The sequence below is a fragment of the Truncatella angustata genome (assembly GCF_020726525.1).
Source record: "Truncatella angustata strain MPI-SDFR-AT-0073 chromosome Unknown BKA67scaffold_1, whole genome shotgun sequence".
Lineage (NCBI taxonomy): Eukaryota > Fungi > Ascomycota > Sordariomycetes > Amphisphaeriales > Sporocadaceae > Truncatella > Truncatella angustata.
The window spans coordinates 2,214,930-2,228,678 of record NW_025763381.1 but is presented as its reverse complement, the minus strand read 5'-3'; the positions used below and the strand labels follow the sequence as shown (position 1 = coordinate 2,228,678).

The window sequence follows — 13,749 nt, the reverse complement described above, 5'->3', positions numbered from 1 at the left end:
TGCTGCCCAGGGAAATGGTAGATACTATACTTATATGAGGTATTTTGGATTGCTTCGTCCTGCATCAGCCGCATTGTAGCATGCAGGAGTGAGTACACAGAAACCGCCTAGGTTAGGTTAGTAAGTAAGGCGGTTGCTGCAGCGTAGGTCGCATAAAAGGCCGCATTGAAATTTGAGAGTTTAGTAGTGCTGCCGGCTAGAGCCGGTAGGTAGAGTGTTCAAAGAGTATAGTCCATGCGGTAGTTTAAGAATGTAATCTGAGCAAGCTGAGTTGTCGGGGTACTTTCTCAGAAGAACAGCTGTTGAGTATCATGGATTTGCCCGCACTCTCATCAACTGGCAGCACCTCAGCAGAAAGCTAGAGTGCTGCTGATTCATGCCGGACCAAACGATGGTGCTTGTCCGAGCATGGTTCTTCAATACCGTAAGATCCCGAGTCATGCTGCCCTACTTCATCGCTGGTGGTGTAAGAACATATCAAGGCAATGAAAGACTTTTAACCTAGGTTGGGCGACTCCTGCCGGCAGCCATTTCAGTTCGGTCTGGGGCGCCTAAGCGTAGCTAGCTCTGGGATAGCCAGGGGCTCCTCGTGGCACGAAGGCTTGAGACTCCACAACAAGGCTCAATTGAACAATGAGTTCAGAGCTGCAGGACCCTAACGCTCTACGTTGACACGCAATGCCATGGCGAAAGAATTGCCCATTCTAGGGCTCCTGCCGATGGGAACGAACTGCTCGCAATTCCGTTGCTTCCAGCATGATGCGCACCCGAGGCCATGAAACCGGAGCCGACGTCTTGAGTCAACATTTGATGAAAGCGTGACAGAAGTACCGCGTAGAAGTTGCTTTCCTCCAATTGTTGTCGATCATGTATGTCAAGTCTAAGGAAGTTTGACAATACTGTTGGGATTTGAAGTAAAGTTGTGATCACATGCTGTATATTTGGGGCTCACTCCCGAGATACCACAGATTGTCACAAAAGAAGAGACGCTAAACGTGCATTGAAAGATGGTCACAAAACTTTACAATCTTGGTTGCGGAAATCCTGTGTGTGAATTGACTTATAATAATGAACGACCCAGAAGCAGTCAAAAGAAAAGCTTCGACAGGGTCCTTTCATACCATACCTACACGGTGCAGTAATTATGCAATCTCGGCCCAAGGTTTCCATCACCCTATCAACCACAAGGTAGGGCCGCAAGCTCCCTACCCACCCTGCACAAATGGGTCTTCTGCAGCCTCCAAATTGGGTAGGTTAGTGGCCTACGCATGTGAAGTATCATCAAGCGTGCCAGGTAAAAGCACCGTTTTGCATTCGAATCGGCTAACGAGCGGTGTTCGTCTTATGAGCGCGAGTCTAGATGGTTGCTCTCCGTATATGACAATCATACTTATTAGTCATCAGGATGCTGGTGGTGCGATGCACAAGTTCATCTCTATGACATGATGTGCGCACTGTTGTGTGTCTCTCTTTTTGGTAACGACGAGCCTCGAATTGGAATACCGTAGCATTACCAGACTATATCAGATCTCCTAGATCCAACAATTTTACTTGTTACAAAATATATCCATGGTCAAGGAGCATCTGTGCCATATAACCTGCTTTCTTGCAGCGTCTGCTGGTGCTCATCATGTTTCCATTCGTACTTCATTTGATTGATAAGTTGGTAACGGCGGGTGTCGGGAAACTCCCTGTTGGGGTGTCAGATATGGGACCCCCATCTGCAAATGAGTACTATGTATTATCAATACCGTAGCAAGCTTGACACCAATGTCCACTTTTGAGAAGAGCTTAAGTCACCGAACCTGTTTGACATGAGATAAGTCACCTTGTCACGACACCCTTCAATTTCGCGCCTTGACGGCCCGCCTTGATCTTCACATGATAGATGGCCCCGTCTGTTACAATACTCTTCCATAGAAGGTGAGAGATGAACGTGTTCGGCGCCGGTGACGTGTGTCAACCAATATCGAAGCACTGAGGAGCCGAGTCTCACACCGGATCGCTTGCTATCAATGCCCGGGTGTATCGGTCTACGTGCCTGTATTCTGATTCGACGGTTCCTGACACATAGCACTGACAGCCTAACCCACGTAATCATGTTCTTGTACTTTGTAAATTCTGGATTCAGGCCAAAAGACGGCGGAGAAGGAGTCTCTTCTCACGCCAGCCTGGCGATTACAGTGATGCGAGGGGGGGGAATGCGGGAGAAAATTATGACAATAATTATATTAATAACATAAGATACAAAATAAAATAAAGAGGTGCGTGCCTTGATCAGACTGGCCCCTGCACAAGTCTTTTACTCGTCATACCTTGTTGCCGCCAATTGCCGACAACCAAAAAAGTCTTGGCGGTATTCGCAACCCGTACCGGTCACTCCAAACCTGACCCAAGTCCGACCAGGTACGAATTTTGGTAGACGGCGCCAAAGTAACTTCTCCCTGGAACAGATCCGGCTGGCGGGAGGCTACAAGGCGGAAACCGCTATCAAACTCTAATCACATGAACCACGACTTATAGCCTCCAAAATGGTGGTAAGTCCCCCGGGGCATGACTCCGGCTCAAGTGCCTGTTCCCCCGGCCGAGGCAAGGGGAGGTGAAAGAAAGAAAGAAAAGTTCTTATCATCTTATGCCTCTCGGCAAATGTTTTTATGGTACAACGTGAACATGCCATGTATTGCGAGACCGGTAAGGGAAAATGCTGCCCACCCACTCCGGTGCCTGGTCCCTCTATTTCTCCTTTCTGGAAGCTGTGGAGACAAGTCACCCCAATCTATCACCCACGCGCTACAGAACCACCAAAGGGTAAGGTTTCCAACTAAACGGCCGCCGTCAGTCAAAAACCATTCCCTTGATTCCCAAGATTCCCAAAGCAGCCTTTACTTCCTTAATCCCATTCGTCCGTGCCTTTTCGTCACAGACAGACAAATGGTAAGGGGGCCCGTAATTGTGGATCGCCGGGACAAGCCAGATTCTCTCGGCCGTCCTCCTGCTCCTACCTAGGTGTACAGCTTACGATCAAATATGCATCGACCAAACCAACACCATGTCACATACAAGTAGTAAAAGCTGGTCTATATCTCTTGAACCCACATTTCCCTTCCCATGTCAGGTTGAAGGCACAAGTCCCACCTCAAGCTTCTACCATGCCATTTAATGCGGTCGGTGCGACTTCTTCGGAGTCTATAAGCAGAGTTGATCTCGACAAGGGTATCGGCCTCTCTTCCGGAAGACTTTCGTCTAGCATTGTAGTTTGCGCTTCCAGGCGACTTCAGCAAAAAGCACGACGAGAGTTCACTGTGCTACTTAACTTGAACCTTCCGCCTCGCTGTATCCCTTCCAACGCACACGTCAGTTGAACCAAGTCTTGGATTACCGCTCTACCATTGTTACTTCCTCCAAGTCTGTTGTAACATCATCTCAACACGCCTGGTCTCTGTAGCTAGCCCTACAAACAGTTTCCCGAAGATCAATTAACAAACAAAAGGAACAAGTGGATCTTGGGTTTCAGAGCATACTGAGCACAGTCTCCTGGTTGACCATAAAAGCTCTGTGCTCTCGTCACATCTTTAAGATCTTGAAAACTGCTTCCACCGACCTATGCAACGCCCTCTTGCGATCAAAACTCACTGTTGACCGCGCCCTCATACATTGATACTGGCAGCCACCAAAATGTGAGTATAATCCATATAGCAACGCACTATCAAACGTGTCTGATCTTATACTCAGAACGCCCCTACTTCTATCAAGTTGAAGAAAACAGTCCGAAATCCACCGGATTTTGATCCAAGTAACAGCCAGCCTCGAAAAGTCTACCGTCACCATGGCCGTTGCCAACAGCTGTGCTCATTCTTTCAAGATGATCAAATCAGACAACACACTCATCCAATGGACTTGCAATATGTGCCACTCAGGTCCGCACTGGTGGATCTTCGAATGTCGGTACTGCAAGGTTCATACATGTCGTGCCTGTGTGCACAACGTTTAGGATGGGCGTCTTTTTGGGCAACCTGTCATACCCACAGAGATTCAGAACAGTTCGTTGTTGAGGTACGTCTGCGAATTAGCAATCAGCCAAGGACCAAGCGGTACCGCACTGATCCGCTCGCGGATATGTCTTTGTGCGCAAGGCCACCCGTCCTATCTGGCAGGATAATTCTGCTTGCCTTAGACAGATGACGAACATTGAATGCTAACTTGATCGTTGTAGTATCAAACACCTTCGTTTTGTCTCGCTCGAACATCAGCCTACCGTCAATGGCAACGGGAGCAGGGAAGCAGGGAAGCAACTGCCGCAGAAGAAACTCGCCAACCTGTCAAGCCAGCGCAACCCTGAAATTACGGTTCGACATTTCTCGAACGCACGGATACCCAGGTGCCTTTGTGTAACAACGTTGAGCGTCCCTGCTTGCTGTTTCTAGAAAATTTCGACTGTTGATTCCGCTTTCATAAGAACAACCACTTTCTAAGACTGTTTTCTGTCCAACAGCCGGACGATCATCTTCTCATTGTCTGTTTCCGTGCGCCATTCCACCTCTCCATCCCTGTTGGGGTCTTTTAGATGGACAAAAGCGCTCCTGTTGTTTTTGGGAGTTTTGTCTCTCTTTTTCTTTTTCCCTGGTTTTTTTTTGTACGCCACTCCAATATCCTTGCTTGGGTCCACGGCTGGTTCCAGCGCCGTTGTTTTAGGGCTGAGCGTTTTCCGGCAGCAGATCACATTTTTTTCATGTCTCAAAAGTGAACTATTGATTCCGGAGTTAAGGTCCACGGTGTTTCCAAAAGGAAAGAGCAAATCAACGGAGATTGGTGGCCAAAATTTGAGTCTGTTACTCTGATTTCTAATTCGTCGAGTTCAATTCCGGTGTCCTGGAAATATGGGGGGAAATAATGAAAAAAAAAATTACAGATCTCTTGTCATGCACAACGGGAGCAAACAGATTAGATTTTCGGTAGATGATATCCAGTGGTTTTCGACCGCTCATGACTTCAAAATGTGATAATAGGACATTATCCAGCATGTTCTTTGGCGTGCTGGTAGCAACGAAAGCTTGGTTGCTATCTTTTGATATCACAATACACACTTCCGTCTACCAGTCCTTACCACAGACAAGCGAATACGTGTCATTGATATTGATAGTCATGGTCATTACGTTGCAGACGGGCCAGTTCATTCCTGGTCCCACGAAGGCAGTGCTACGCAGGCTTCTTGCTTCCTTGATCTGTCAAAATTCTTGGAGGGCAGTTGGTGATGTCACGTTTCTACCTGAAGTGCATCCAAGTTTTCTAAAAGTGCCTGGTATGTCCACGTTGCAGTGCTACTGTTCATCCACGCGACCTGTGGTACACTACGGTTGTGCTGATGCTGGTGCTGTCACTCATCAGCTTGAAATCAACCCCCAGCCCAATGCGCCCCTGAGCTAGCACCGGGTAAGGCTGCAATACGCAGTGTAACTATGGTGGTCACTTCTTCCGCGTTCCTATCCTAGAGGTGCGTCAGAACACGCAAGTTGCCCCGTCGTGGACCACGCAATCAACCAAGAAAGACGGAAAATGCGTTGGATCTCGCAAAGCAATGATCAGGATGAAGAGGGCTTCCGATTGTGTTCTCTGATTGACCCTTGTTTGTACCGGCAACGGGTGACAGCATATTGTTCTCACAAGCTTTGACATTTTGGGCACCTGGCAGTCATTGCGCCACGCATGCTCTGTGACATGAGATGTGTAACATAAGGCGAGCCTCGTTGCAACTTCAGGTTTGATACCCTTCAGAACAGTGCTCGTCGCCATCAAAAGAGATCCGGAACAACTCAGGTTGGGCACTGCAAAATACCTAGGCTACAATCAAATCATGCGGCCCGGCTCCGATATCACCATGTTGCTATTACATTGGCGAAGATATCTCATGAGCTGCCCTTCGGCCAAGTCCAAACATCCCTCTGGGCAATGCGCTCTGTGACCGTCACATTATCTCCGACCGCGATATCGGCACCGTTTTGATCCAGGAGAAAAGCATAACGACCAAATATTGGCGACCATTTGTTTCCTGTGTCTACCCTACGGTCTTTCATGAGCTTTTTTAGCACGGCACCCGCCTCACCGTTGGCGACGCGGCCGGTGTCATAGTCAATGTTGATCGACAGACAACGGGCACAGTTGGCCGTCAACGCCAGCTTGTGCCTGCTCTGCCCGATGACCAGTTCGCCCCAAAAGTCTTCGTCCCACTTTTCGAGGCCGTCAACAACAATGTTTGGCCGGAACCGCTTCATATCCATGTTCTGATCGTCCGGGAGACGGGCGCTGACATCCGCGAGCGAGGCTTCAGATGTAATGAGCAGTGGCGCCGCTTCGTTAAAGGTCAACCAGTCTTGTTCAACATCAGGCTCCTGCATATCACTATTCTGTCCCGATGTGACATAAGACGTAATGGTCGACAGCCAGCCTTGCTTTTGCATTGTTGGCCTTGGTGGTGTATGAGCTAAGATCGGGCGCTTCCCATCTCCAAGGTATACAAGGACGACTTCATATCCCAAGCACGCGCTGAACCACTTATTATATTCGTCTGCCATTCGATACGCTGTACCTGTGCTATCCATGAGCGTGATGTCAATCGTTTGTAGGCCCACTGTACTTGGCCGTAGAGGAACTCTCAGTGCCGTGCTCTGCTCTGGTGTTGCCGGGATCAGAGGCACCTCCGGCGCCTTGTACCTTACGACAACATCGTCCCCGTCAATTTCCTGAAAGAGCCGAGTACAGTCGGGAAAATGAATGGTTTGCACGTTCTTCAAGCCACCGTCAGGCTCGACTTTGACAAGCATGAAGCGACGGTCATGTTCAAAACCTTGTTGATTGATGTACGACCTAGTAATGGATGCTGGACGTAGGGCTTTGATGGGATAGAGATAAAGCTTGATTTGGTCAGTTCACAATCGGGAGCTTTGAGACATTGTGCGCTTACTTCCGTGATCCTCATCATGATGAACAATAGTCTTGGTGGTGGTTGTTCCGCAGAAATGCCGGTTTACATGCCCTAGGACAAGCCAATCTATGGTACCTGTTCTGACCTGTTGTCAGTCTTGTCGAATGCGTATCTTATGATAAAGCATCCGTGACTAGAAGTTGATCGTTTTGTAAGCTCAAATTTGGTGGGGACATCTGAGCAGAATCCACTTCAGCAAACCCCCCACCAGTCAACAGTTTCCCGTTCACTTTACGCTTATGCAGACCTAAATAGGTTCAAGTATGCAGCCCTGCAGACCCTGTAAACTTGCGGCTTGATTATTGATACCACGAAATGGGGCACTCTGTGGTTATTCCTAATTTGTACCGAGCAGCATAAAATCATCAGTCAGTGCTATGATCAGCATGACTGAATAAAATGGAAATGATGCTCCGTCACAAGCACTCACAAGACTCACATAGGCCTAAGAGTTATGGGTGATCATCAGGGTCGTTGCCGGTAATGGGCATTTAAATTCTCTCTCGAGTCTTCAGAATTCTATATGCATCAAATCGCCGCTTGACCCAGTCTTTCCATCTTTTATTCCTTTGCAATCAAGGATTTCTCGAGATCCTCGAACTCTCCACTATGCTTCATCATATCGTAGAACTGTCCTTTGGCCTCATAAAGCTCCTTGGGTGAGCCGGTTCTGGGGCAATATCAGTATAAGAAATGCTCAAAAAGGCATCGTGATCTACTTACTCGATTACGCTACCAGCACTCAAGACGACAATCTTGTCATAGTCAATAATGGTCTTTAGACGGTGAGCAATTGTGACGAGCGTCCTGTCCCTTCCGTGTTCATTCAACTCCTTCCGCAGGACCTGTTGAATACCTTGATCGGTCTCGTAATCCATACTCGCCGTCGCTTCGTCGAGAAGCATGAGCTTACTTTTGCGCACTAAAGCTCTGCAAAGCGAAAGCACTTGTCGTTGACCGTGCGAGAAGTTTTCACCCTTTGCCTTGACTGGTGTTGATAGGTTGATCTTCTGAGCATTTGTACTAGTTCCACTCTCGGATTCGACATCGCCACCGCTGCTCTCCTGTGATGCATCTTCTTCTTGGTACTCAAAGGATGCGATCCCGGTGCAGTATTGTAAAGCTCTGATCACAGTGTCTTTTGGCACCTCGCCAGTGGGATCCAAGTTGGACGCAACGTCACCACTGAAAAGAACAGCTTCCTGTGGAATGATAGTCAATGCCTCACGCAAGCGTTGACGAGAGAAGCTCGTGATGTCGACACCATCGAATAATATCTTCCCGGAGACTATATTCGTAAAGCGCAATAGAGATAGCACTAACTATATGGCAACCATGTCAGCTTTCAACATCCTCTGTTAGACTCAATAGATATGACTTACAGTAGACTTGCCACTTCCTGTTCGGCCCACCACGGCAACCCGCTCACCAGCAGCAAACTTCAAGTTGATGTTTTTGAGAATCTCAGGGCCGTCTGCGTCATATTTAATTGTCACATCTCGAAACTCAACCTCACCACTTCTTGGCCAGTCTTGCGGCATGATTGTTGTATCGTCATCAGTATATGCGCCGGGCTCTCTGTACTCGTCTGGCTGCTCTTCAGGCTCAACTAGGGCATATTCTCGCACTCGGTGGAACTAGTGATGTAAGCAACGATCATGACAAGCAATACTAGATCTCAGAACTCACGCTTTGCATTTCTACCTCCAACTCATTCATCGTCCGTACAAGCATAATGATGATTTGACTTAAGGTCTAGCAAAATTAGCAGTCGTATCTCAAAGTCGAGGTTGTGCAACTTACTGTAGCGTTAGTAAGTGAGAAACCAACTAGACCGGCAGCCACAGTGCCGGCCTTTGACACAGCAATCGCTCCGGCAGCCACTGTCACAAGTGTTGTGGCCATATCGACTTTCAAGGCTACCCAACGGTTGCAGTTGTAATGAGACTCCGAGGCCCGTTCGAATATACGTAGCTTCTCAGCGAGTTGATTGCCAAATGTCTTGGGCATACCTGCACGAGCGCGAATGACCGCAATGCCTGACAAGCTATCCGCAAATTGCGAGAACAGGGGAGACTGCGACGAAGACACGATACGCTTGACCGCAACAGCAGTTCTCGTGTACATTTCGCCGGCAAGAATGCCGACAACACAACAAACCGCAGCTGGGAGCATGAAGACCGGCATGACGGAGCCGACAGCTCCAATCTGGAAAATTAGGCGGGTAAAAGCCTCGAAGCAAAATCGCAGATACATTGACAGGCTCATATCGATTGAGTTCATGTCTCGCGAAAATCTATTGACAACTCTGCCAATGGGCGTCGTCTTGTACCATGATAGCGGAACTTTCATGACGGATTCAATGAAGATACTGTGGAGCGTTCTAGCAGCATACCAACCACCACTCTCGTAAAACACGAAAGTAAGAGCGGCAATAAGTATCTCAGCAAAACTCCAGGCTCCGTAAATGCCGAGGTAGAATGCGATATTGCCGGCTTCACCACTTCCATAGGCGTCTACCCAAACAGCTATCCAAAGTCCAGTACCAACCGCGGATGCAGTGCCCAGAATGCTCATAAGGCCTGCCCCAACAGCAATAAGCGGGTTGCCGAAATAAGCCATATACTTGAAGAATTGCAACCGAGCAGTAGGCCCCGTTTTGAGTGCTTCTTGCGTTACCTCGTCACGACGTTTGGCTTCAGAAGTTTTTACAGCGCCAGTGTTGGACCCATGGGCTTTACCGTTGTTTTCATCTCTGTTCGTGTGGCCATTGGCATTGCCATTGGTTGCGTCCAACTTCGCTGCTGTCTCAACAGTGGTGTCGACATTGCCTTCGTCAATAAGTTGTTTGTCCAGCACAACCGGCTTTCTTGTAACACCGGGGTTTTCATGAATATCCTTGACAGTTCCATTTTCAAGGGTAATAGATAGGTCTGCCTGCGGTGCTATCCAAGGAAGTTGAGTGACAAGCACGATAGTCCTGTCCTTCAACATATCTCCACAAAAGCAGTCCGCCCAGACTGTGGATGCAGTCTTGGCATCGAGTGCGGAAAATATATCATCAAGCAGAAGTACGGGGGCTTTGGAATACAATGCGCGGGCCAAGGCGATCCGAGACTTCTGACCCCCTGAAAGCGTTGCACCGTTTTCCCCGACTTCTGTCTCGTCTCGCTCAGGGAATTCGTTGAAGTCGATCGGCAAGCCACATGCATTGATAACACGGTCGTATCTGTGTTGTTCGAATTCGCTGTTAAACAGGATGTTCTCTTTGATGGTCTCATTCTGCAGCCAAGCGCTTTGAGAGGCGTAAGCAATATCTTGCGGGCAAGTGATGCTACCTTTCTCGACCAGAGTTTCGCCGAGGATCGCTAAAAGCATAGTACTTTTGCCGCTGCCCGAAGGCCCAGCGAGCACGTTAAGGCCGCCCTCGACGAAATCAATAGAAACATCATTAAGCGAAAATGCAGCCTTTTTGTGACGCCTGACAGTGGCATTACTTACGCGAAGGGCTCCAACAGAATGGCGTGTAAGAGGTACCACGTTGTTGAAATAACGATCCAAACGCTTGATTGATACCCCGGCCGACGTTATGCCTCTGGACATACCAGTCATCATGGCAAGATTTCGGCGAATTGTCCTGATCAATGTAATAGAAGTGAAGGCAATGTCCGCCGTAAGTGGCTGTTGACGTACAGCAACATGGAGACTGAAGATGACAAGCAGGGAGATAATTGGGATTGCCTCTGTGAACTCGCCAAGAAGCATGAACATGACATTGATTTTCCAAATCTTCTTTTGCTCGCCACGTCGAATCTCCTTAACTTTGTTGATGATCGCATTCTCCCAAGCGAAATACTTGATGGCCCTGATCGAGGATAGATATTCGGTAATGACGGATATCCGGGAGTCTTGGATCTTTCTTATATCACGTTGAAGAGACACCATCCGCTGTGCGATCAAAACGCCAATAGGCGACATAGTCAACATGATCCCAACACCTACGGCGGCAGGCCAATCAAGCATTTTGTAGAGCCCGATGAATGCCACAATTGTGCCTGGCGGTAGGCCTGCGCCCACCAGTATAATATCCCGGCCGCTCGTAATAGCGTCGATATCCGCGCTCATCAAGTTGGCCAATCTGCCTGTTGATGTCGTGTTTTCTTGTTTCTTCTCCCCGTCCTTTGGCTTTTCGGCCGAAGATACGTCCTGGAAAGCTTCGTCATCCAATTCCATCGAGTTCATTGCCTTATAGTAGAGTTCTTGAGTCAAAGCAGCTTTAACGCGAACAATCAGACGTGTTGAAGTAAAAATATACTGCTGGAAAGCCACAGATCGAGATAGTGGGCCAATGAACAGCAAGACAAGCCAAACCCATGGCCGTATTGTTGCTGCCCCTGGGGCACCGATATACCCAAGTAAGTTGTACATTGCAAACGGTGATATCAACTCGACCACGAAGCAAATAGCAGCCCAAATGGACATGGTTACTAGTTCTTGAGGAAGGAACCGCAATAGCGTCCAGATAGTAGACTGGTTCTTTTTACGGGCTTCCTGAACTCTTCTGAGCAGTAAAAGAGGCTCATCGTACCAAGGCAATTGTGGCAACTCTTCGATTGTCATCTGGCGGCGTGTGCCACGGAACATGAGAGGAGTGAGCCACTCGTAAGTCACGTAATACTCAAGCCAGCTGCAGGTTTCCTCTGGTGATGGATCCCGGGAGACGTTTTCGGGAAGGTCTAGATCTAAGGAAGGTGGTTTCCATTCCCTTCGAGTGATGAACGCCACAAAGACGGCAGCAGTAAGCGTTGCGATGCTGGCAATTAACATAGGGTCCACGGACGAATGCCAATTTGCATCGATTGTCGGAAGCAATTCAGCAACCGCGATCACAATCCAACCGCAGAGGATAGTGAAATTCACCTGATGGAGCGCAACATGTCTCCATTCGATGTCGTTCACCAATCTAAGCAATCCAAGGAGAAATACATAAGCCAAGATGACAACGTTGGCCCATCTACCACCTTGACGCACAGCAGTCACCACCATGAAAGCCAATGCTGCTGCGCGCAAGACTTGAGCGCTGAGCTCGAATGGCAACGAGAAGCTGGATGCTTTGCTTTCAGGTCTTGTGATTTTTGCGCACGAGCGAAGCACCAAATGCCTAGCAACTAGCAACAAGGAAAGCATTGTGATGGTTATCTGAAGATAACCGGTTTTGGCCAACCAGGACAATTGGCGGATCCAAGTGACCTCTGCGCGGCTGAAACGAAATTCTCTGTTAGAACTTTGTCGCGATGTCAGCTTTGAGTGGCGCAAACTTACTGCTCCTGTGTTACATCCTTGGCAAATATATGTTCTGTGACTTGCGACAGAAACTTGAAGTCCCAAGCGCTGCCTCCAAAGGAGTGGAGATACTCCATGATGGCTGCTTACCAGCCGAACTTTTGTAATCGTATCAGCTTGAAAGTACGGGGTGCAATTTGCAGCAAGCAATCAATGGGGACAAGTAGGTAAAAAGTAATCGCTGGGTCAGTGTAGTTGCATTGCCCCGCGCGGAGCAGGTGATTCACTGATCTTGTGGGATGATGTGAATCCTACTTCTGCTTCAAGACATGTATATGTAAAAAAAAACAAAAACAAAAACAATGGCAAGTGGTAATGAGATTCCAAGAACGCCAAGATCTCAATAGGCATAGTCCTGTAGGATCAGAAAGCGGTCAGTTGATGCCTAGATATTAAGGACCTTGTGGGGTAGGTATTTGTCGTCGACATAAGCAGGTGCTTACATATGTGGTTCCAAAAGTTCTTTTGGGTCGAGGGCGCCCTGCAATTAGGACATGGATCACTCCTACGGCAAATCTTGACAAGCATTGCACTGAAGAGTGCCTAGGTAAGTTACGGATTCATACATCATAGTAGGTCGGTCTCAAATAACGCGATATAACCACTGCTCTGTGCTCTCCTAACAGACTCTAGCGGCCATCTAAGGTGAACTGAAGCAATAGGACAGATCCCCATCATCCTAAATAGGCAGGTCATGTCTGATAAATACCCGAGCTTACGGACGCACATTACAAAGTCGCAAGAGATCTTGGTCCACTCAACAAATACAATAACAGGATGCGCGCAGGAAAATAAAGCCCTTGGGTTGACGTAGATTGTTCACTCAGGCTGTACGGATCTGTATGTGTTTGCCTATCTGCATCGAACAATGCGCAGATTGGTGAAGAATCCTTAGTCAGAGTCACAATATTCGTCACCACCCTTGCAGCTGTTGCTGGGCGGTACAGTGGCAGATTCGCAGGGGTACATGAGTACCAAACCACAATGGTCCAGTCATCAATGGGGTTCATTTTAATGCGCAGTATTTCCGAAGGCCAGCCCACGCACACCAGTTGAAGCGGCATCTGAAAACGACCTCCACGGCGAGTATCACTCATTATACAGCAGTATTGGACAGTACACTGGACAGTACACTGGATAGTACATTAGGTTGTGCCTTATGATTTCATCGTATACCACTTATTTCCTTGTAGTGGCAGTTACATCTCTTGGATTGCCTTTGTTTGATATCTAGGTAATTCCGTGAGTAGCTTTACCTAAATCGCCCGCCCGTCACAAGCACCGACTCTACCAAGAATAGGACTATTTATTGACTTTGGTTATGTTCGGGTGCCTAAGAAGACAACGTCCGGAGTGCCCTGAGTCAACAAAAAGGTTGACCAACAATGGACCGGCGCTGTGGTAGATACCGCACCTGAAGACTGTGT

The 13,749-nt window shown here is 48.2% G+C and overlaps 2 protein-coding genes across 2 annotated transcripts; both read right to left on the bottom strand.

The window, feature by feature from the left end:
• Window positions 1-5,663: 5,663 nt before the first annotated feature.
• On the bottom strand, window positions 5,664-7,172 carry BKA67DRAFT_18561 (MOSC domain-containing protein). Its single transcript, XM_046095313.1, has 2 exons — window positions 6,959-7,172; window positions 5,664-6,908 (listed from the first exon to the last, which is right to left on the bottom strand). The coding sequence occupies exons 1-2, from the start codon at window positions 6,974-6,976 to the stop codon at window positions 5,904-5,906; spliced, it is 1,023 nt and encodes a 340-aa protein (XP_045963704.1). The 5' UTR covers window positions 6,977-7,172; the 3' UTR covers window positions 5,664-5,903.
• Window positions 7,173-7,390: 218 nt separating this feature from the next.
• On the bottom strand, window positions 7,391-12,758 carry BKA67DRAFT_544912 (ATP-binding cassette transporter abc1). Its single transcript, XM_046101300.1, has 6 exons — window positions 12,302-12,758; window positions 8,783-12,239; window positions 8,669-8,734; window positions 8,362-8,616; window positions 7,703-8,301; window positions 7,391-7,649 (listed from the first exon to the last, which is right to left on the bottom strand). Exons 1-6 carry the CDS (start codon window positions 12,397-12,399, stop codon window positions 7,541-7,543), a joined length of 4,584 nt encoding a protein of 1,527 aa, XP_045963703.1. The 5' UTR covers window positions 12,400-12,758; the 3' UTR covers window positions 7,391-7,540.
• Between the last annotated feature and the right edge of the window lie 991 nt (window positions 12,759-13,749).

Excerpts from the sequence above, each read along its gene's own strand:
- BKA67DRAFT_544912 (XM_046101300.1), bottom strand. The coding sequence starts at position 12,399 with ATGGAGTATCTCCACTCCTTTGGAGGCAGCGCTTGGGACTTCAAGTTT. Across the intron at positions 8,617-8,668 it reads TGGAGGTAGAAATGCAAAGC|TTCCACCGAGTGCGAGAATA; the intron begins GTGAGTTCTGAG and ends TTACATCACTAG. Across the intron at positions 7,650-7,702 it reads AGTGCTGGTAGCGTAATCGA|AACCGGCTCACCCAAGGAGC; the intron begins GTAAGTAGATCA and ends ATATTGCCCCAG.